Source organism: Abramis brama, assembly GCF_963993115.1.
Source record: "Abramis brama genome assembly, chromosome: 7".
Taxonomy (NCBI): Eukaryota; Metazoa; Chordata; class Actinopteri; order Cypriniformes; family Leuciscidae; genus Abramis; species Abramis brama.
Window position 1 is genome coordinate 5,494,301 of NC_139969.1, and position 24,699 is coordinate 5,518,999.

The 24,699-nt window shown below is 38.2% G+C and overlaps 1 protein-coding gene across 1 annotated transcript; it reads left to right on the forward strand.

Moving 5' to 3' along the window:
• The first annotated feature begins 4,824 nt into the window (after window positions 1–4,824).
• Window positions 4,825–24,602, forward strand: ghrhra (growth hormone releasing hormone receptor a). Its single transcript, XM_084118746.1, has 13 exons — window positions 4,825–4,959; window positions 5,626–5,734; window positions 9,448–9,555; window positions 12,302–12,402; window positions 12,916–13,013; window positions 13,171–13,303; window positions 14,729–14,882; window positions 17,977–18,037; window positions 18,267–18,336; window positions 18,493–18,584; window positions 20,162–20,291; window positions 20,411–20,452; window positions 21,425–24,602. The coding sequence occupies exons 1-13, from the start codon at window positions 4,915–4,917 to the stop codon at window positions 21,578–21,580; spliced, it is 1,299 nt and encodes a 432-aa protein (XP_083974872.1). The 5' UTR covers window positions 4,825–4,914; the 3' UTR covers window positions 21,581–24,602.
• Window positions 24,603–24,699: the final 97 nt, after the last annotated feature.

Genomic DNA, 24,699 nt, shown 5'->3' on the forward strand with positions numbered 1-24,699 from the left:
CTGTTAGCATCAATAGACAATTATATCAATAATCAATTATAAAATATAAGATAGCATCATGTTACTGATACGGTTTGCCAGGAATAAACTTACACAAAATTTTAGTTTTAATAATTAGAAATGCATAGCAGTTTTAAATCTCTCATAAGGAGTCTAGTGAAATTTCTTTTAATCACAAGTATAGGAACATTTTTATATCATCTGTTTGGTTGTTGATTTTCAAGAATCTCTCATCTTTGAGTATGCAGCACTCCAAGATTGTTGTTATTGTCACCTAATCTCTCAGTTTAGAGAGCTTTTCTACTAAAGCTTCTACCAGGAGTGGGGTTCGAACCCACGAGGACATTTGTCCATTGGATCTTAAGTCCAACGCCTTAACCACTCGGCCATCCTGGTCTTTTTATCTGGATTGATCTGGTCAAAGCGGCTTTTTGAAATGGAATAAAACTGTGTGATGTTCCTACAACATTACATATGCATTAAACACTACTGTTTTTCAGAATACGGATTAAATCAAGTCTAAACCGTATGCACAACCCCAGTTTTGAGCACAGTAAACATCTAGCAGGAGTGGCATTCGAACCCATGTGGCCTTTTGTCCATTTACGCCTTAACCACTCGGCCACCCTCTCAAACAGCATCTAATGGAAAACGGAGCGAAAAGCGAGCCGAGCCGAGGCGAGTCGAGTCGAGTCGAGTCGAGTCGAGTTGAGCTGGTACTGGTAATGGAAAAGCGCCATAATATGGTTGTCTTTCAAACACAGAAAAACGGAAAGGAAAACAATTAATCATAAAGTGTCCTTAACTAGGATCACCACATTAGCTGACCGATCCAGACAAAGTAAAGTGGCTTTTTGGAGTGGAATAAAAGCATTTGGTGTTCCTTTGACTAGCCACTTTTATTCACAATCTGGATTGAATCATGTCTGAGAATAACCTTTCACAAACTCAAGTTTTGAAGAGCTTTTCTATTAAAGCTATTACCAGAAGTGGGGTTTGAACCCACGAGGACATTTGTCCATTGGATCTTAAGGCCAACGCCTTAACCACTCGGCCATCCTGGTATACAAAGAGTGTTCAAACATAGATCAATGGATTGATCTGGTCAAAGTGGCTTTTTGGAGTGGAATTAAACTGTGTGATGTTCCTACACCATTACATATGCATTAAACACTACTGTTTTTCAGAATATGAATTAAATCAAGTCTAAACCACATGTACAATCCCAGTTTTGAGCACAGTAAACATCTAGCAGGAGTGGGATTCGAACCCATGTGGCCTTTTTTCCATTTACGCCTTAACCCTTTGGCCACCCTGGTCTCAAACAGTATCTGATATGGTTGTCTTTCAAACACAGAAAAATGGAAAGGAAAACAATTAATCATAAAGCGTCCTTAACTTCCTAGTTACCACATTAGTTGACCGATCCAGACAAAGTAAAGTGGCTTTTTGGAGTGGAGTAAAAACATTTGGTGCTCCTTTGACAAGCCACTTTTATTCACAATCTGGATTGAATCATGTCTGAGAATAACCTTTCACAAACTCTAGTTTTTCTATTAAAGCTACTACCAGGACATTTGTCCATTGGATCTTAAGTCCAACGCCTTAACCACTCGGCCATCCTGGTGTACAAAAAGTGTTCAAACATAGATCAATGGAAGGGAAAATAATTAACTATAAAGTGTTTTTAACTAGGATCTGAGATCTCCATATCTGATCTGATTGGTCTGGTCAAAGCAGCTTTTTGGAGTGGATTAAACTGTGTGATGTTCCTACATTATTACATATGCATTAAACACTACTGTTTTTCAGAATATGGATTAAATCAAGTCTGAACCACATGTACAACCCCAGTAAACATCTAGCAGGAGAGGGATTCGAACCCATGTGGCCTTTTGTCCATTTACGCCTTAACCACTCAGCCACCCTCTCAATCAGCATCTAATATGGTTGTCTTTCAAACACAGAAAAACGGAAAGGAAAACCATTAATCATAAAGTGTCCTTAACTAGGATCACCACATTAGCTGACCGATCCAGACAAAGTGGCTTTTTGGAGTGGAGTAAAAGCATTTGGTGTTCCTTTGACAAGCCACTTTTATTCACAATCTGGATTGAATCATGTCTGAGAATAACCTTTCACAAACAATAGTTTTGAAGAGCTTTTTTATTAAAGCTATTACCAGGAGTGGGGTTTGAACCCACGAGGACATTTGTCCATTGGATCTTAAGTCCAACGCCTTAACCACTCGGCCATCCTGGTGTACAAATAGTGTTCAAACATAGATCAATGGAAGGGAAAACAATTAACTATAAAGTGATCTGAGATCTCCATATCTGATTGGATTGATCTGGTCAAAGTGGCTTTTTGGAGTGGAATTAAACTGTGTGATGTTCCTACAACATTACATATGCATTAAACACTACTGTTTTTCAGAATATGGATTAAATCAAGTCTAAACCATATGTACAATCCCAGTTTTGAGCACAGTAAACATCTAGCAGGAGATTCGAACCCATGTGGCCTTTTTTTCCATTTACGCCTTAACCCTTTGGCCACCCTGGTCTCAAACAGTATCTGATATGGTTGTCTTTCAAACACAGAAAAATGGAAAGGAAAACAATTAATCATAAAGTGTCCTTAACTTCCTAGTTACCACATTAGTTGACCGATCCAGACAAAGTAAAGTGGCTTTTTGGAGTGGAGTAAAAACATTTGGTGTTCCTTTGACAAGCCACTTTTATTCACAATCTGGATTAAATCATGTCTGAGAATAACCTTTCACAAACTCTAGTTTTGAACAGCCTAAAGTGTCTACCAGGAGTGGGGTTTGAACCCACGAGGACATTTGTCCATTGGATCTTAAGTCCAACACCTTAACCACTTGGCCATCAGCCTTCCTGCAACCCTTTACAGTCTGGATGGATGGATGATGTTACAAATTATATGTTGTTTAGGTTTGAGCTTTCTCATCTTATTTCAAGAGTGTCTCAAACATAGCAATGGAAGGGGAATTAAGTGTTCTTAAGAATTGCCACATTCTGTCAGATTGATCAGAGTGGAGTAAAACCATCTGTGACAGGTTGCATAAACTGGATAGTGGATCTAATAATCTGGATAATGAAACCTATCAATGTGATGCCAATTTTTCAACCTCCTCAATGTAAAAGATACAAAAATCAACCTCCTCAATGTAAAAGATAGAGAAATAATTTATTTAAAAAAAGTATTTGGATGATGTAATAAAAGGCAATTGGAGGAGTCTACCATAGCATTTTTTTTTTCTAAAAGAGAGCAAGGAATGTTAATACTAAATCACAAAAAAATACTTTATCACAATAAAATAAAAATACTTAACCACAAAAGTAATTACAAATGTGGGTTAAATGTTATTATTTTGGTGTGTTAAACAGTGTATTGTTATGCTTTCTCTCTGTATTTACTGTAAGAAATCCCAATTGCCAAGCATTTGTTATAGGGATAATAACAAATGTAATTTTAGTACAACATAATTTTAGTTGTTTTGTAACCATTTTTTGACATTTCTATGTCTGTGTAAGAGTGGAATTCCTGCAGTGGTTCAAGCTGCAAGACTGCCGAGTGACTAAAGAAATGTTATTAGCAAGATGGTAGAAAACTGCACATTTCTTGTCTATTCCACCCACTGCCACTTATACCAACGACAGAAATAAGAGCAGTTACAATAGTTTAATATGGGAGAGCGTTGCTATAGAGACTGAGTGACAATATTGTATTGCAGTAGGTAACACTTCATAGTCAATACCAAATCAAAGCTATTTAGCACATTAGTTGTAATTGAAAAGGTTTAATGACAAAATATGGTTATGGTTACACTTAAAATAGTTACAAAATAGATGTATGAGATGATGATAACTTATACCATTAATCTTACCCAGCATGTAAAAATAGAGAGCGAGAGAGAGAGAGAGAGAGAGAGAGGGAGAGAAAAGAGGAGGTAAAGGTAGAGAGCCCCAAGAAAGGGACCCAGAGAATCAGAGAGCCAGAGCACCAAAGAGCAGAGCATCACAATCTTGTTTTATCCTTTCCCAGACCATGTGACTAAAACCCAATTGTGAGACATTCAAACTGACCAATCAGATAATTACAACTTCCCCCACCACACTAAAGGTGTGACAATTCATAGACCCTCAAAGTACAAACATCTTGGCTTACAGGCCTGGATCACTATGTCTTTGAGATCACTGTCTTTGGGAACTCCAAATGGCCCTTGTGGTGGAAAAAAGGAAAGCAAATGTCTTTGTTAGTTTCAAATATCTTGGATTATTTCCTACATAATCCTACATCTGTTTATGAACCTTAGCTTTCGTTTGCACCTATTGTGTAATCTTACTGCCTGTTCCACCAGAGATATTCAACAATGAATGAAAACTGTGCCGACCAACCCCTGTGCCAAACCAATCCTGGTCTTCCCTGCAAAATCCCTAAATGGCTTACTGTCTTTTTTACCAATGTTGTTGTCAATTATTCACATTTTGTCAGACTACATTTTCTCTCCCCTGAATCATATGCCCCTGTTTGACAAACTAAAAATAGATGTTTTCTCATATTAAAGATTGATGCATCAAGCATTTGTTTGTCTACAAGGATAGCTTACCTCTACAAAATCCCACACATCTCTGAAAAGATCAGCATTTCTCCAGATGCATTTCACAAACAGCTGCTTATATATTCAGCTGTGAAATTAGGTTACATTTTAAAGTCAATCCGCCAGTGCGCGCTCCACGAGCCATGATGAGGACGCGCTTCAGTGGAAGAGAGAGAGCGACTGTGAGTGTGAGTTCAGTCTGTCCAGTCGGAATTGAGTAGATCACTCTGTTGGAGGAGTTACAGGGATATTTCGTGTTTCTTGGGTCATCACACAGTGACTTTAATATGACGGTTCTACATCTGTGCTTATTCGCGACTTTTTGGAGAGCTGTAAGTATTTAATGTTATACATTTTCTCCATATGACCGTTATAGAAAAATACTTTTAATACACTCCTTTCAGAATGTACTGAACTTGCCTATTCGTTTTTTATGTCTTGCTCAGATTTCTGCAAACAATTGCTGAGTTATGCGCATCTGTCAGAATACATTTATGGAAATATGGTTTACAAAGACATCCGTAGTAAAAACGCTACATATTTGAATTGCCATCATAACATGAAATCTAGAATTCTGAAAAGTGAAAAAAACGTATGCTTTCTTTTCCACTATATATTCAAAGTAGGAAAAATGTACCAACTGTTTAATTTTTATCGCAATACACTACTTTTGCATTGACTTCAAATTATAATAAAAACACTTTTTTTTTTCTCTTTTTTTTTTTTTGTCAAGGTTCTTATTTTTTCTTCGGGGGAAAATGTAAACAAGTGTGAACAAAAACATTTTTTTTTTTTTTTGTCTAGGGTCTTATTTTTTTCGGGGGGAAATGTAAACAAGTGTGAATTTGGGCAAGATGGGAAGCATGACTTCTTTGAAATAATTTTACATTTTTGCATTACTTTAAAAGCTATGAGTCAATGCCACCTACTACTGCAAACATCTTATAATCTACTGTATATATGTAGACTATGGTTAATGTGCCTTTTTTTCTCATTAGGTGCATGCTATCCATCCAGATTGTGCTATTATCTCCCAGCTTATCCAAGACCAAGAGATCTGCAACAAAAATAGGAAGAGAGAAATGAAGAACCAGTCCCAACAAAAAGGTTGTACTGATTAAACATTACTTTACAATATAGTGATATATTTATCATATTGATAAAAAAAATGCACAATGTGTGTGTGTGTGAGATGTGTGGCCTGGTAAACCCTACATTATGGGGACATTTTTTGGTCCCCATGAGGAAAACGGCTTATAAATCAAAAAAGTGATGTTTTTTTGAAAATGTGAAATTGCAGAAAGTTTTCTGTGATGGGTAGGTTTAGGGATAGGGTTAGTGTAAGGGAATAGAATATACAGTTTGTACAGTGTGTGTCAGCAGCTGATGTGTTCATGCTTAGCTTGGCCCGGTTAACTAAAGATGAAATTACCATGCAGAAATGTAACCATGTTACTTTAATTGAATATAGTGAGGGAAAGGAAGGAAACGGTTGAACTACAGAATTTACCCACATTAGATCTGTGGTTTTTGAAGACAGAGCAATTCTGTAGTGTCATTTTAGCGGATTACTACTGAAGTCCTTTTTTAATAGGACTTTAATTGTTAAATAATATACAGACAGTCGGAAAACAGCTAAGCACTGTGGGAAATCTCCCGAAAGAAAGCCCCCCCCTAAAGCTCTTTAGACCAGTCAAGCATAATCTCTGAAGTGACTTGCAGAGTTATTAATTATTTGAAATGAGTTTCGATTGGAGTTCTGATTACGTTCCTTCCGAAGACGCAAGTTCTATGAATAGAACTTTTTTGAATGAGATTAATGCGGACAGATTGGTTCAACCCACAGGACATATGATAATTATGTTACGTGGCAGCTTAAACCTCCGGAGATCTGTGTCCTTACAATTTGACAATGTGTGAGTTGTAAAGGAGATTGTGTGAAATGGTATTTTTGATGTTTTCTGCAGCACATGTTCATATATGCTTTATTTGAGTTTTAATCAAACAAGGTAAAATGCAACAATATTGTTACCTACCAATGCAAGTCAAATTAGGACTCCATGCAGGTTAACAGAACATTTGCTATGCCATGTTAGAATTCAAACAAAATTCAGCAAAACAGAAAAGCTTCACCTCAGGATTGATTTAAGATAATAATAGTAATAATAATCAGTAATTGGAATGATTACAATTTAATCAAATTAATTACATCATTTGCAAATTAATGAATCACAATTAAACTTGTATATCAATATTTGCTGGGGAAAGAAACTTCAAATAAGTGTGCTGGGGCTATTGTCATACGACAAGCTCTCGTATTCAGTCTGCAGCATTTTTAAATTGCTGATCCATACTCACAGACTGTCTGTCTGACCGACTTTGACCTGCAGACTTTAAAAGGACATGTCTTCCCCTCAGCAGGAACATGCAGAGACAAAGCTGTCAATGTCTTTAAGGCGAAATGCAGTATTTTCTTAAAAAATGAAGCTTACAAACAGGGTTTTCCAGCCTGATGAGCCATAAGACCTTTAGAAGATTGTATGAGGCCATAACATAACCCAGGAGGGATGCACTTTGCCTTTGTTGACAATGGTACACTGATCTAAAAAAAACAAAAAACAAAACAGAAAACCCATAATCAAGCATCAAGAACTCATCTAACAAGCAAGACAGAGCAGGACTCTCGAGGGGACTCTGTGGACTCTGGGTGGCAAACAGGAATGGAGGAAGCCGAGAGGTGTGCGCTGCCCAGGCACACAGGACAACCATGGCGTAAAAGGTGAAGACTAACCTCTTGGCCACGGCAGGACTGACAGGGAAAACGGGTGTCTCAGGAATGGCCTCCATGGCCGTGAGTGATAGATCAGTTGGCTCAGGCGAAACTGGAGCAGAGGTAGCCAACAGGGAGGTGTATGCAGCCCAGACACACATAATGGTGGCAGTGTACAGGCCATGACGGGACAGACAGGAAGAGCGGGCTGCTCAAGGATGACCTCCATGACAGGGAGCTCAGGGACCACCGGAGTCAGGTCCTCCAGGACCATCCGACTTGGGACCACTGGAGTCGGGTCCTCCAAGACCATCAGACTTAGGACCACCGGAGTTGGGACCAGTGGAGTCAGGTACTCCAGGACCATCAGACTTGGGACCACCGGACTTGGAACCACTGGAGTCAGGTACTCCAGGACCATTGGACTTGGGACCACCGGAGTCAGGTCCTCCAGTACCATTGGACTTGGTACCAACTGAGTCAGTTCCTCCAGGACCATTGGACTTGGGACCACCAGAGTCAGGTACTCCAGGACCATTGGACTTGGGACCACCGGAGTCAGGTCCTCCAGTACCATTGGACTTGGTACCAACTGAGTCAGTTCCTCCAGGACCATCGGACTTGGAACCACTAGAGCCAAGTACTCCAGGACCATCGGACTTGGGACCACCCGAGTCAGGTCCTCCAGTACCATTGGACTTGGGACCACCAGAGTCAGGTCCTCCAGTACCATCGGACTTGGGAGCACTGGAGTCGGGTCCTCCAAGACCATCAGACTTAGGACCACCGGAGTTGGGACCAGTGGAGTCAGGTACTCCAGGACCATCAGACTTGGGACCACCGGACCTGCGCTTGCGAGGGCAAGGTGATAAATAGACGGCTGCCACCTGGGAAGCTGCAATGCACTCCGCATCCTAATAGAGAGCTGCAGTGGTCTTCGGTGCCCCAGGAGAAGCTGCAATTGGCTTGGCCACCTCTCAGTGGGCGGAAAATGAGGCGGACCTGTTCTTCCTTCTCCGATTCCCGGTCATTGGAGGACTGGGGCTTCCACTGACTGAATGAGGAATGGAAGAACGGTCAGTTTGGGAAGACCTCATGCTGCATAGGGACTCTGACTCCCCACTACAGTGTGAATAGTGCACAATGTCCCAAAATGGCAGCTTTGTACACTTAATTGTCTAAAAAAATTGGCTTCATTAAATTGAGAAAGCATCTTCCAGATAGTATCCATGCCACCATGTATATCTGCCAAGTGTCTGAAATCTGTCCAAAGACTTGCAATTCCAAAGACTTGCAATTGCACAAACCATATTCATGAGTTAATTTGCAAGGAAGCCATGCCCTTGATGTATTTTACCTTGTGTTTTTTCCCCTCAAAGATACCCCCAAACTGAGTATAAAAAATTAATGTTGCTATGAATAGCCATAGACATCTAGGTCACTTTGCAACAGAAGTCTTGAGACACTGTTATACTACAGCCTTCCACATTCTTTATTCCTCTATTTGACTGTTCCTTTTCATCGTTTTAATAGACTGGAATTTGTATGGCATGAATGCATGCAGATATTGACTAGTGAACAGAAGCTTACTGACCTTTGAAAACTGGAAAGCTAATGAATATTCAGTGACATCATATTAAGGACACTAATAGTTGTCAAAAAGTTGCATTTACTCACGGTCCATATATGCCTTTAGGCAGGAAACAGAAAAAAAATGATTTACATGCAGATGGATGAGCAGTCAATATGAGTTCATCCAATGCAATCACTGGCCTGCACATGTTAGCATGATAAAAGGCTGTTGTTAGACTTGGATATAAATTAACCCTGAACCCTGTCTATAAGATAATATGGGCTGACTGGGCAAGCTGGTGCTGCTCTGTTAATGTAGATGGATCAATCACTAGCTCACTTGAATCATTTTGTGTCAATCATACAGTTTGGAAACGTCTGACAATGGAAATATTGGTCAAGGAAAGGAAGAGAGAATTAATTTAACATATACTGTATTGTCAACAGCTTTTGAAAACAGTTCCTCTGTGTGTCTCAGGTTGTGGGACGGATTGGGATGGGATCCGCTGCTGGCATACAGCCAATTCTGGACAACTCATTAATGTGTCCTGTTCGGAGGTCTTCCAGCATATATCTAACACTCAAGGTCAGATCTATCTATCCATCCATCCATTGATCCATCCATTGATCCATCCATCTATAATTTCTTGGGCTCTTTGTCATTGCTGTCATTCTTTAACATCAGCTGGTGTGAGCTTCAGGCTTATTTCGTTTGAAATGTTTGTCAAACAGCAGCAGATGATTTTTTTTCTGAAGGCTGGTGCAATAACCATAGCTGAAAGCTGTCACAGTTCTAGTTAGGGGTTGTAATATTATACAGGTCAGTAGTCTTTAAAGTTACAGGGCTATGATTCTGTGAAATGTTGAATATGCAGACAGAAAGTCACAGAGCCCTTGAGATACTGGGATTCAGCTTGAACGGCGATGACCTGTGCATATAGACTCAAGAATGGATTTTTACAGCTGGCTAAATTTAGTTATGTAATTTTTAATGCAGCATAATTCATGAACATTTTTTCAGCTTAATTTCATGGCATGCAATCAATTTAAATTCCTAAAATGGAAATTTACTTAATCCATTTGCATTAGGACTACATGAATAATTTTCGTTGGCCATAACTGGATATATAAGATGACAGAAATAAAAAAAGATGTATAAATGTGGAAATAAAAGATGACAGAGATGTTGGGCAGATATTTAGTGCTCTACTAAATTAAAATGAGGTTATTTTATTTTTTCTTGGCGCATGTCCGAAAAAAAGAAAGTGCTTTATAAATAGCCAAAATTTTAACATGGCTCAGTTCTTTTCGTTTTCATTCTGTGTGAAAGGCATAACAAAATAAAACTGTTTACATAGAACATAATCTTAATCATAATTTAATTCGGACTGCAGACTCTGGTAAAATATAACACTTTGCCAGTGCGGGATAGATTCAGCTGCAACAGTGTGGCAGCAATGAAAAGCTATGAAGGAAACAAGATCGATCTTGTCATCAAATGAGGATTGCGATGAATGTGAAAGTCGATCATTTTACCCAGCCCAATTTTACCTATAGTCCTTATATAAGATTAATCTTTAACTCTTGTCAGCGTTTCCTTTGCTGCTTGTCAGTGTTTTCATAAAAAACATGTAGGGGATGTTTGTTTTTTTTTACAAATATGAACGTCATCAAAATTCTCTTCAACAAGGAAATGTGACGTCTGTTACTGCCACTAAATATTAAACATCAGGTGGTATATATCACATCTGTGTGATTACTTTTCCCCTAAATCCGTAAATGTAGGATTAAATCTAGTCTGGTTTTATAAATGTTTTAAATCCTCTAGGAGTGCTTACAGATCAGGATGTTCAGATGACAGTGGACACTTACCAACAGATCTTAATCAGGGCAGATGCCATATTTCAAAATGAGGAAGGAATAGATGTAGTACAGATGTACACACATGCAAGCACACAGCCACACACACACACACACATACTCCATATTTCAAATGGTGTGTGTGTACATCTGTACTATATCTATGCCTTCTATCCTCATTTTGAAATATGGTGTCTGCCATATTAACACACACACACACACACACACTCACACTCACACACACACACACGCACACACACACACGTATACATATACTATATATATATTCTAACAACGAAAAATTGTAAGAACATGAACGCTCTGGACAGTTGATAGGGTAGTGTTGCATTGTCATGAAAGTTTAAGCCTTGCCATTTTTAATATTCAAGCTCAAGAAGACACGAAAGGGAACTCAATTTGCTACTCACGCTCTAAACATCTGCTTCGCACCCAGAAATTTGCGTCTCAGACAGCGGGCGAATACTGAATCGAGCTCTCTTTCACATCTTCTTGTGCTTGAACAGACACATGTGTAATAGTATATTTGATCCGTGCATTAGCTCTTGAAGTGACAACAGTCTAATATTCCTGCTGCTGTTTGATTTTAATGTTAAACAACCACTCATTGCTCTTGACTGAATAACTTTTGTAACTTTAATAAGGATTAATCTATGTTTCATGGCTGGTAAAAAATATTTATGGCCGGTACATTTTCTTAAATAATCTGTCTTTAGCAGGTGTGGCAAAAACTTAGTGTGTGTGTGTGTATGTGTGTGTGTTTGTGTGTGTGGTCCTGGCAAACCCTACATTATTGGGACAAAATGCCTCTACATAGAAGTCAATATCCGAAACCCTTGCCCTTGTGGGGAAGGTTTAGAGTTAGGGGATAGAATACTGTTTGTACAGTATATCAATATGTCTATGGAAACTCCCCATAAAACATTAAAAAACAACATGTGTCTGTGTGATTCCATGTTCTTATTCATTTTCAGCTTTATTCCACACCTTATAATTTGAAAGTAGTTGTTGGTCAGACTCACAGTGCTGTTCAGATGCTCAGGGTAAAGCAGGTGAAGCCGTGATGCACATATGGGGGCTGAAAAACACCTGTTCTGCCTCAGGAAAGCCACCAGCATCAGGTTTTATCCCAGTTCTAGTGATCATGTTTTCCCCTAAGCATTCTCCAGGCTTCTGTCGGTATTTTTGGAAGTGTTATGAAATGGGAATTGTGCTTACTGCTCTCTGAAATGAGAGCTGATCAGCAGGAGTCTGTAACAACTCACAAACTTGAGACTTATTTGGCACTCATGCGTATGAGAGATTTTAATGACTATTTATTGTGATCAAGACAAAGGCCCTTTAACTGGGTTTCTCGAGCAATAAGGTTCAGTGAAATTTTACAAAGCCCGTCAGAGACAAATGGTGCTGTGTTGTTATCTTTAAACCATAATTCTTTGCTGTCTGTTCGGCAGGTTTTATATACAGGAACTGCACGGCTCATGGCTGGAGTGACCCATATCCTCCGTATGACGAGGCCTGTGTATTTGAAGATGATTCAGAGTCAGGGACTGCGGTGAATATATTTCCATAATACATGCATGATTGACAGCAATGACCATAATTCTGAAAACATTAGCTGTGTGGACTGACTCAGTCTGATGAATGACTTCCAGTGCATGTAGTGTGTGTACTTGAACTTCCCATGATGACCACCAGTGGTCGCTGTGTTTTGTTTTTGCCCAATGCTTTGACCATAGATAAGGCTTTGACGTGCTTTCTGTTCTTTTGTTTCTTGTTCTTATTTTAGGATTATTTTAAAACTAAGCAGGTCATCGACCTCTTCATGCTGAAAATAATAATAATAATAATAATAATAATAATAATAATAATAATTGCACAGAATATACATAGTCATTTTTGGCCTTTAAGATTTGGAAGGGCTTTCCTTTAGACAGTTTTATTCAAAATCTAAGGTATTAGTTGCTGACACATAATGAAATATAAATATGGTGGAACAGTTTGACTTGATGCAGTTTGTCTATTGATGTAAAATACTTCTCTCTTAGACTTGGCCTTTATTTTTCAGACAACTTACTTATCGACTTTGAAACAGCTGTACACTGCAGGATACGCAACATCACTTATATCACTCATTACAGCCGTTACCATATTCACATGCTTCAGGTAACACTTATATATTATCTTTATGATATCCAAAAGCAATTGTGATACACAAAATGGAATCAGGGTGAATGAAAATATCTGTAAATATTCAGCATGCAATCTTCAGAATAACATTCAATTATGTTTATAAGTACCCACCATGCTCTGTTCATTACAGGAAGTTTCACTGTACCAGAAACTACATACACATCAATCTGTTTGTTTCCTTCATCCTGCGGGCTAGTGCAGTCTTCATCAAAGACACCGTTCTGTTCTCAGATGAAACTCAGGACCACTGTTTAATGTCCACGGTGAGTGAGAATGTCTCTGTACACACAGGTTCACTTTCCTCTCAAAAAGTCACTTTGCATAAAAGCATCTGCTAAATGCATTAATGTGTAATTTTAATTTGAAGGATTAAATTATTATCCAGAAGAGAAATACCAATCATGGCAAGATGTGAATCCCTTGAATCCCTGAACTCTTAAACTACTAATTGTATGATATTTGATTATTTTGCAGTAAACTTCATTTATATAGTTAATTTTTTAATCAATTACATATAGTTTTTTATTGCACATCATTGTTTCTGTTATTCAAGGGATGTGTAGCTTATTGCCTCATAAAAAACATTAAGTAGCTGACCCAGTCTTGTGTCTTTTTCCATCAAATGTCTTGGAAGCTGGTTGGTTAAATTAGAACTTTGTACGGAAGATATATTTTTCAATGCCTATTGGAAATGAAAGGGAAAAGTTGTTCCTGATCTTGCTCTGTAGGATAGACATTTGAATTTGAGTCCTTTAATTCGATTATAAGAGGTACTTCACTTATATAAAATGGTTTTATTTTATAATTATTTGTATACTATTAAATGAAAAAAGTTCACTCAAGCTTATTCAGCTCAAAAAAAACTGAGGTGCATAAGCTCAGATCAATGAGGCCTACGATCAATCAGTTCCAAATAGATATACAAAACCTGAGCTAACTGAAAGAAAACAAGTTGATAAAAAATATTGGCAAGATTTATAAGCAATTTTTTTAGGCTGGTAATTTTTGCCTGGGAACACCACAAGTATCAAAATTATCAAAAAATGTTTGAGAAGTTGTTAGCAAGCAAAGTCAGCAAACTTTTAAGGCCGCAGGTTGATAACTATAACGATAATGATAAAAATATAGCTCTAAATATAAATGAATAGCAGAGATCACACTACAACTATAACGACACAGAGAAAAGATATTATTGGAATCACTTTCAGAGCGTTTTTTTTTCCCCCAGCTGATGAACGATAAAGGTTGACAGCCAATCAGAATCCATTCCACTGTAAAGAGTTCAAGTATTTAAAGTGGCGGACGACAAAACTGCAGTATGCTTAGAATAAACAGAGCATTATCGTTCATTGGTGTGGACGCTAATGTAGTTATTGTTATGGTTTCCTTTATAGTTATCGTTCTTGATGTGAACGGGGCTTTAGTCAACTGCAATAACATGAACTAGCATTTTCAAGAAAAAGAAAGTCCTATCCAGGTTAAAATGACTGAGTTATGTTTATTTAAGTTACATTTTTATTAATAATATTTTATTTGAGCTTTATTTCAATTACCAAAAACAGTTATTAGTTTTTTAATTGTATTTAACACTGCTATGAAAGCAAACCTTTTCATGTTTAAATGAGGTTGATGTGTTCCAGTGCATGGTTGTGCTCTCATTCTGTACCTGTGTGTGCTGTTGTTCACAGATAGCGTGTAAGACTGCCGTAGCCTTCTTCCAGTTCTGCATCCTCAGTAATTACTTCTGGCTGCTGGTGGAGGGCATGTACCTGCAGACGCTCCTCGCCCTCACCTTCGTCTCGCAGAGGAAGTACTTCTGGTGGTACATTCTGATAGGATGGGGTTGGTACATCCTGAAAAATGGCTTTCAGAAAGGCTGTGTGTAATCAGATCTCCGGCAGTCTGCCAGGATTTGAGTACTAGAGGAACTAGAGGAGTATACAAATGAGCAGTTTGTGTCACCAGTGTTGGGGAAAGTTACTTTTAAAAGTAATGCTTAATAATATTGTGTTAACCCGGGTTCCCACTGTACAATTTGTAATGTCATATTGTATGAACATGATCCCAGCTGTAAGCCATGTCACACTCTCAGTTGTCATTAAAGGGGTGGTTGAATATGATTTCACTTTTCTAACTTTAGTTAGTGTGTAATGTTGCTGTTTGAGCATAAACAACATCTGCAAAGTAACGAAGCTCAAAGTTCAAAGCAAAGGGAGATATTTTCTTTTAAAGAAATTGCTTTTTAAGGACTACAACAAACGGCTGGTAGAGACTACAGGACATTCCTCCCGGGTTAGTGACATCACTAACCCTAAAATTTACATAAGCCCCGCCCCCCAGGAATGCGATTTATAGATTATCAAGACAGAATATGCTAATCAATGACTAGAAGATAACTACACATAAGCTACATACATTCATCAACTAACCATTCAGAAATGGTGTCTACATGTTGTCACTTCTTCTTGAGTCTCCATCTTTCTGACTTCGGTTTGAACATAAAAGGCAAAGCGTTTTAGAAATTTTCAGTGCGTGTCTGTGTGAGGTAAAAGGACAGAAGCTGTTGAAGCTCCGCCCCCTGTGCCGGGGGTAGCAGCTCATTTGCATTTAAAGGGACAGACACAAAAACGGTGTGTTTTTGCTCACCCTCAAAAAGTGACAATTTTAACATGCTATATAAAAATATCTGTGGGGTATTTTGAGCTAAAACTTCACATACACACTCTGAGAACATCAGAGACTTATTTTACATCTTGTGAAAAGGGCATTATACCACCCCTTTAAGGTCAGACTGTACGGCAGTCAAGACACAGTAAAAACAGACGCACGCAAGAAGAATGTCCGACGTTTTTCAATCCGTGACACGTTCAGTGACGTGAGCTGCATTTAAATGCGGGATATAAATGCGTTAATTCTAGTGTTAATTTTGACAAATTTATTTTTTATTTGATGATTAGTTTGTCGGAGGCAAAATTTGATCACAATGGTCATTAAAGGAACACTCCACCGTTTTTTGAAATAGGGCTTATTCACCTTCTTTCCTACATTTAGATAGGTGGGCAAATGCATTTTTGTCTCAGTGCATGCATTGTTTTAGTTTGACAGGGTCGGCGCTAGCTTAGCTTAGCATAATGAATGGAATCCTTTGTTGCCAGCTAGCATGTCCTGAGTAAAAGTGATATAAAAAAAAAAAAAAACCCACCTAATAACTTCTTGTGGCCTGCGTATTCACAACGAGTACAAATAGCGATGCAGATTAACACTAGGCGATTTCCTAGGCAGATATTGACTTATATATTAAGGACTATATTAGGGGGAAGCACAGGCAAAGCACTGCTACTTGGGCGAGATATCTCTGTGCCCAAGTAGAAGTGCTTCGCCTGTGCTTCCCCCTAATATAGTCCCAAGTCAATATCTGCATAGGAAATCACCTAGTGTTAATCTGCATCGCTATTTGTACTCGTTGTGAATACGCAGGCCACAAGAAGTAATTAGGTGGTTTTTTTTTTTTTTTTATCACTTTTACTCAGGACATGCTAGCTGGCAACAAAGGATTCCATTCATTATGCTAAGCTAAGCTAGAGCCGACCCAGTCAAACTAAAACAATGCATACACTGAGACAAAAATGCATTTGCCCACCTATCTAAATGTAGGAAAGAAGGTGAATAAGCTATATTCACCTTATGAGTGAATAGGCGGAGTGTTCCTTTAAGCGGCTGTCGGTAAACATGTCAAACTAACGATTAAAGACTTAAGATTTTGGGAATCCTATAGGAATCTTTTAGGATTCATAAAATTGTTCTCAGGAACCCGGCTTTACTCCCTAAAAAATAACTAATTAATGTTAGTTACTTTTTATGGAAAGTAATGCGTTACATTAATTTTGTGTTACTTTTTCTTACCTGGGCTGGGCTTGCTTGTTTGTTTTTTAATTTAAATTTTTTTCCTTTTTTTTTTGCAAATGTAAAGGCCCTTTCGCTAGCCCAGCCCGATCTACCGGCGATGTGATTTCGCCCTGCAGCTCAGGCTGGAAACCTGTACATTCTTCAATCCTGCTTCCGTTACAAATTCGCAGGGACCAATCACAAACTGGCTTATCCACCTGGCGCGATATTGGCGGGTTTAATCCAATCCAATTCCTTTTAACCTCTCGACGATGCTCAATGGCTTCTTTAGTTTAGCAAACAACCTGCAAAAATCGCTCGATGCCATTGCTGCTTCTTCAAACCGCTGATCAATGCTCTAAACCAACACGTTTGTTGACACGTTTCCTGCCTGGAGTTTTCGCTGCAAAGTACGTCACCTGGATCATTGGTCTGACTCTGATTGGTTGAAGGACTATCCAATTGCGTACAGAGTCATTTTAACTATGCCCGTTGATCACGCCTCTTGTGCAGTAGAAAATACAGAGCAGACTCCCCAGACTAATGTTCAATCTTAAAAGATTATGCTTGGTCTAGTGATAGCCAGACTACCCTTTTGCACCAAAAGTGAAATGAATAAGCCTCAGGCTGAAGGAAATGCAGATTCACGGCTGTACAGTAGAGGACGCCACTCAAACAAACCTTTCTGCTGTGCTGCTATTAAAGAACAATAGGACACAGGAAAAGTTCGACACTCCTACTTCAGCAATAAAGAAATGTGATGTTTATCTAAAGTCATTTTTGCATATTAGTATAATTGAATAGGATCATTGAATTATTTTGAGGAATACTGAATCTGTTTTTGTGTGAGTGCAGTATCAATTAAATACTAGATACTTGAAAAAGTAATCTGATTACATAACTTGCGTTCTCCCCAACACTGTGTGTCACATTATAAAGATCTGTTAAATCTGTTCTGAAACAAATTATATGTTAAAAACCTGCAGGTTGCTTTTCTGTGAATTTGGAGAAAGTATGCATTGTCTGTTTTTGTTTTTTTGTTTTTCTGTAGGCGTCCCATCAGTTGTGCTGATTGTGTGGGTGTTGACCAGACAATTCTTTGATAACAGAGGGTATGTCACATCTTCAACTTTAAAATTATCATGAAACTAAACAAAAATGACCCTATTTACTTTCTTAATGCACTTTCCTGGTCAGATTGTGAATTATTTATTGGAGAAATGTTTGTCTTTGTAATATTTAATCAAAAAGTATAACTTTTTTTTTTTTTTTGGAAAAGTCCAGTTGGGTTGCAAATACAGTTTAATGTTGTTACAATAAATAGTTTTCTCATGTTTGCAGATGTTGGGATGACACAGATAATATGAACATCTGGTGGATCATTAAAGGACCGATCACAGCATCACTGTTTGTGAGTTATGATGTTGTTGTATGTCAGATTTTGAGATTGACAACATTTATTCAAATTTTATAACATTCATTCAAACATATATATATATATATATACACACTGTATATGAAAATATACCTGTTCTACTGTTATTGTAGCTCTTTCTCTGTCTGACAGGCTAATATCATCATCTTCCTAAATGTGATTCGAATCTTGGTTCAGAAATTGAAAAGTCCTGGAGTTGGTGGCAATGACACGGGCCACTTCATGTGAGTCAAATAATAATGTGCAAGAAGTTTTGCCAGACCTGTTAATGGTGGGTGAATTGAAAACAAAAAAGTATTTTTTTCTTTAAAATATTTGCTTTTGTCAAACCAAATAGTTGTTTATTTAATTAAAGAGTCTTGCAGCGTATAACAATATATCACTCAGAATTACTTACCAGCCAGTTTTCTTGTCTTTCATAAAAAAAAAAATATTGAGTGTAATCATATTTGTAATCATATTTTTGTTAAACTGCAGAGAATATTTCACTACAGAATTTGCTGGAGTTATGCAAGTCAAATAAAAACTATATTTTGACATTTTCTTGAAAAAAAATTGTTTGCCTAAAATGCACATTAAATGGGATATAGAGAATCCCATATAGAGGGATCTTATTCTATATAGAGTATGTGTGCTATAGGTTCTTGACTCAGTTTTAAAGAATACTTTATGCCAAAAAGGTTGCTTAAAAGGAGAAACGACTTACATGATTGCATAATACTGTCATGTTTAATGTGTTGTTTCAAATTTTTCTAGAATTAAAGTATGTTTACAAGCTGTTTAATTCATAAAATTGAATCAAAATTAAAAAATATATTAAAACTAAATCCATAAAATAATACCATGATGGGAATCCTAAAAGGTAAACATATTATGTATGCTGTTCCAGATGAAACCAGTTTAGAATCAAACAGATGGCACGTGTTAATGCGAGTGAAACGCATATCTGCAAAATGTCTGTTCATTAGAATACGGCTTTACACGCTGCCAGGTCGTGCTTCATGCATGAATAATATTTCGCTTGACGGTTCATGCAAAGGTGAGTTTCTATTTTAGGCCCTGTTGTGTCTCAATACCTGTACCTCCTGATAATGCGATGTGTATGCAAAGACGAAGAGAAATTGCATTTAGCCCATTATCCTGAGGCTTATTAGTTTCTGAAAGTTCAGATCCGTCTTTCAAATTTGATTATGTGCGATTTAACTTCATACTGGCACTGGGTTTGACCTTGCAACCTCAGCATTTATGAACACACTAACTTTTGGTTATTCTCTATATAAAAATAAAGGGATAAGGCCTGGTTCAGTTGCATTAGTAGTGTGTTGAAACTCACGGTAATGGTAAGGACACTTCCCAAACACACTCGAAGCAATTGACCAATCACAACACACTGGTCCCGCCGGCCAATCAAAGCACACTGCGCTTTTCAGAAGGAGGGGCTTCATAGAGACAGGAACTAAACTGAGCATTACTGACAGACTGAGAAGAGAGGTGCTGCAACAATGTCAAATATGGGAAAATAATAAATTAAAACCTATTCTACAGAGCCCAAAAACAAAATCAAGACTTGTAAAAAGGGCATAATATGGCCTCTTTAAATTAAATAAAACTTTGCTTTAATGCATGTTACAAAATATGTAGTTTATACTGTAATGTGTACTGTTCTTAAATGAAATAAATTAGCAGTATGCTAAAGATGTTACACGCATAATACTGTACATCTAGTAGATGTGCTCTGAATTGTTTGTGTGATGGCATTAATATTGACTTTGATTGATATTTTTCTTTGATCATCACACAGGAGACTGGCCAAGTCCACCTTGTTTCTGATTCCTCTGTTTGGGATGCATTACACTGTGTTTGCCTTTCTGCCGGAAAACACGGGTGAAATTATCCGGTTCTACATCGAACTCGGCCTGGGCTCCTTCCAGGTACAGATGAATTCATATTTTATGAAGAGATGATCTGCTAAGTATTATTTTACAGATTCAATAATGCGGAAATGTCAGATTTTATTCCTGAAAGTCTTTTTTTCTCTCCCTTCCCCCAGGGCTTTGTGGTGGCACTTCTTTATTGTTTTCTCAATGGAGAAGTAAGTATTCCCCATAATGGAAAACTTCAACATGATATTGATAAAAATATCAATTTTTAGAAACATCAACATTTAGAAAATGTCTTTAAGATGTTTAAATTTACTTTTTAAAGATGTTTAGCAGATGCTTTCCAGACAAAGTGCTCTTTATAAGACATCTTGGAGACGTAGGCTATGTGTGCTTTCTGGGCTATAATACAATATTGGCAGATATACAATATTTACAGAAAAAATGTAGGTATTTTGCCCTGGAATTTTTACTGAAGTTGTGTGAGAAAAACATTGACGTGGTATTAACTCACGTCCTCCATGAAATCTAGTCCGATATTTGATTGCCCAGATTTCGGCAATAAGTGTTGACTACTACTAGCCTGGAAATCCAGACTTAAATCTGAAAGATTAATGGTCTGGCGTCGACTAATGAAAATCGGCCAGCTCGAGGGGCGGCACCAAGCATGCATTTGAAAATCTCACTGCACACAATTGGATAACACTACGACCAATCACAACAAGTTATCGCTTAGCTACCAGTGGAGCTAACAGGTAGATTAGACTCTTGCCGTATCCGGTCGGCAAAACAGCAAAAACGGCCTTCTTGCAAAGGAAGGATTCGAGCGCCGTCTTCTGTTCCTCTTTTAGATAAAAAACCAAGTCTAACTCGTTCATTGTAGCGGCCAAAGCCATTTCAAACAACTGGTGTTCATCCATAGCCATCTTGCAATGTTTACTAATGACTTCGACGTCACAGCGCTGTCGTCTTCTGTTTAGCTCACCTCTGGCCCGCCTATATCAGATAACCCGACGTGATTGGTGCAGCTCGGATACAATGGCATATTTAATGAGCATCATTACTCGATGCCAGAGTAACTCGCTGAGCAAATTCAACTTTCGCGAGAACTCTGGATTTCCAGGGTAGACGACTGCAGACTAGAGGGGCATTAAGTGTGAGCAATGCTTTCTCTCCTCCTTCAGGTACAGGCAGAGTTGAAGCGCAGGTTATGGACGTGGCAGACCCAGACTCATCTGAGCCCCAGTAAAAAGCGTCGGGTCACTGTTACTCAGATCATGATGCATGAGACTGCTCATCCACAGACTGACACCTGCAACAGCTACATTACGTCTGTGTGACCACACCTAGAGGTTGCAGGCGGAACAACATGCTAAAGACTTCAAGAGCTTCCGGCTCAGCTCTGGAGAGTGGAAGACGGTCACATGAGAGGAAACAGGTACCCGTACAGCACTCGTCAAGGTCATGTTGAAAACACCAGAGTTGTGGATTTGTAAAACTACAACCTGATGTTAGAGTTTGTGACACAGCAAGTGTGTGGAGGCTTGATTTGATTGAGGACCAGTTGATAATGAAAGTGGCCTGTTCCTGAGGGTGGCTTTTTTGGCAAATGGCTGATTAACATTTGAAAAATCTGATTGTATCAGTATTTGATTTTGGTATGCAAATGAGAATGATTCTAAAATGTTAAGAATTTTTATTTACATCCTCATTCCAAGTTAGATGAGCTAGATGGTAACTAGCTAAACTGATAATAACACAATTCATATTTATCAGTTTGGAGGCATTTCATTTTTACAGACAGTTATTAATAAGCTATTTATTATTGCTGATGGCAGGATGTGCCATGACTCTAAGGATACAGGTTTTTCTTACATGCCAATGCTTACTTATAGCTGTTTTTAACTTAAGAATTGTTTTGAAATGAACACTTTGTTCATTGACAGAAACTGATAATAATAGTGCTTATCATCATATCGATGTATTTAAATGGTACTGTGGGATATAATATTGTCAGTTTGATGTTTAAGTGTACACTTCTGTTGCAAAGATTGGGGTCAGTAATTTATTTATTTTTTTACTTTTCTTTTAAAGAAGTCTCTTCTGCTCACCAATGCTGTCCTTATTAAATACAAATATTGGAAATATTGTGAAATATTATTACAATTTGTGTTCTATTTGAATATATTTTCAAATAATTTAATACTGTGATGCAAAGCTGTATTTTCAGCATCATTACTCCAGTCTTCAGGGTCACATGATCCTTCAGAAATCATTCTAATATGCTGATTTGCTGCTCAAGAAACATTTCTTATTATTATCATTGTTGAAAACAGTTCTGCCGCTTCATATTTTTGTGGAAACTGTGATACATTTTTTTCGTAGAAAGAAAGAACAGCATTTAAAAATAAATCTTTTGTAACATTATAAATGTCTTCTTTACTGTCAATTTTGATCAATTTAATGCATCCTCGCTGAATAAAAATAGCCTATTAATTTCTTTTAAAGAAAATCTTACCTTACTGACCCCATACTTTTAAATGGTATTGTACGTCTGCAGACATTACAGCTGAATACGAATAGCGTACAATATTAACTGGAGCACTTAGACTTTAAAAAAAGGGAATCTTCAGAAATGTCAAAAGTTATGTTGCAATGTTACACTGAGAACAATGTTTACAGCTTTAAAAATATGTATTGTACTGTAATTAATTTATTTTAACTTTGTACCCCTTTTAGATATGCTGACAGTTTATTTTTATGTTTTTCCAGACTGACACAGTTCTTAAATGTTTTGGTTTTGTATGAAATATGTATTAGATCAAATTAAAGCTGACTATTTTAATATTTAATATATTTATGAAAATATTTAAATGTATCCAGTTAATTTGACTATGCAGGCTGTAGCATAGCTTATTTTACTGTTACTACTTTTACTATTTTACTTGATTTTTTTTAATTTCTAATAAAAAAATACTTTTGCATGGAGGTGTAGACCTTCCCTACACATTTGTCTTTTTGTCAAATTTAAAGGTGCAGTAAGCGATTCCTGAGAAACACTGTGGATATTTGAAATCACCTCGAACGAACACACCCCTCCCTTCATTGCTCCGCCCCCAAAATCCACGAACACACAATGCAAGAGTGGATGTCTCCTTATAATAGCTGAAGCAAAGCAAAATAATCAGTACACAAGACTATATATAAGCAAGAGTTGGTTGTTAGTCGCCAACAGCACACCAGCTCCAGACAAACAATGATACTCAGAATTGTCCTGTTTACTATAGCTAAAATTACAACAACAGCATTTCTTGCTTCTGTAAAACATAGTAAAACCAATGTTACTCACGTATGGAACAGAAACAACACAACCTCGGCGTCTGTTTTCAGGCTTTCTTGCTTCGGTCTCTCCAGCGCTGGAAAGATTTTCTAATATTAACGCTGGTCCTGAAGCTCTTGCCTGATCATAACCCTCCTTTTTCTAGTTATATTCCTCTGACCTTTTCTCTTTTGTAATGCCTCTCAGCTATCTCTCTCTTCTTCGGTTTTATGGTGGGTGGCACCAATGTTAAGGTGCATTATCGCCACCTACTGTGTTGGAGTGTGGACCAGTTTACCCAGCCATCTCTCTTTCAACAGTCTTTCTTCAAATCTCCCTCTTGCTCACTCTTTCGCCTCCCCCATCATGAGTGGACACGCCCCCTACTGCTGATTGGCTCACTCACTCTCCTCCCCCAACACGAGTGGACACGCCTCCTGTTGCTGATTGGCTCACGTACTCTCCTCCCCCAACACGAGTGGACACACACCGTTGCTGACTGGCTCACCTACTCTCCTCCCCCAACACGAGTGGACACGCCCCCTGTTGCTGATTGGCTCACTTACTCTCCTCCCCCAACGCGAGTGGACATGCCCCCTGTTGCTGATTGGCTCACTTACTCTCTTCCCCAACATGAGTGGACACGGCCCCTGTTGCTGATTGGCTACAAGTGTGTTGTGCCGCTCGGTCAGATCAACGCAGACACACAGGCTGTTTCTCAATTCCAAGAACGCAGAGAACGGACTTGTGTTCTCGTGGAGACCGGTCTTGCCAAGCTTCCTTGGAAGAACGAACTCGGAACCGGCCGCAATGACTTCTGGGACACCAGGCGAGTACTAGCTCAAGTCTGCATTCGATGCATCCTCGGTATCAAGAACACATCCGGGTTCTTTCATGCGTCCTCTGTACTTGCGTTCTTGAGAATTGGGTCTGAACTTCGACGGTTAATGATGACGTAAAACGAGAACACAAGGACGCAAGATCGCTGAAGAACGCATATTGAGAAACACCCCTAGTGTTTCTAAAATCGCTTACGGCACCTTTAAAAAAAAAAAAATCAGGGGAGTTTTCCCATTTTGCACAGTGCAGTTAACAGCCAACCATATTTATACTGTATCTCTCTCACACACATTCAAAGAC

Bases quoted from the DNA above. Each gene is read 5' to 3' on its own strand.
- ghrhra (XM_084118746.1), top strand. From the start codon at position 4,915: ATGACGGTTCTACATCTGTGCTTATTCGCGACTTTTTGGAGAGCT. The intron at 14,883-17,976 runs GTTGGTACATCC...GTTTTTCTGTAG, and splicing joins GTACATTCTGATAGGATGGG to GCGTCCCATCAGTTGTGCTG. The intron at 18,038-18,266 runs GTATGTCACATC...TCATGTTTGCAG, and splicing joins CAATTCTTTGATAACAGAGG to ATGTTGGGATGACACAGATA.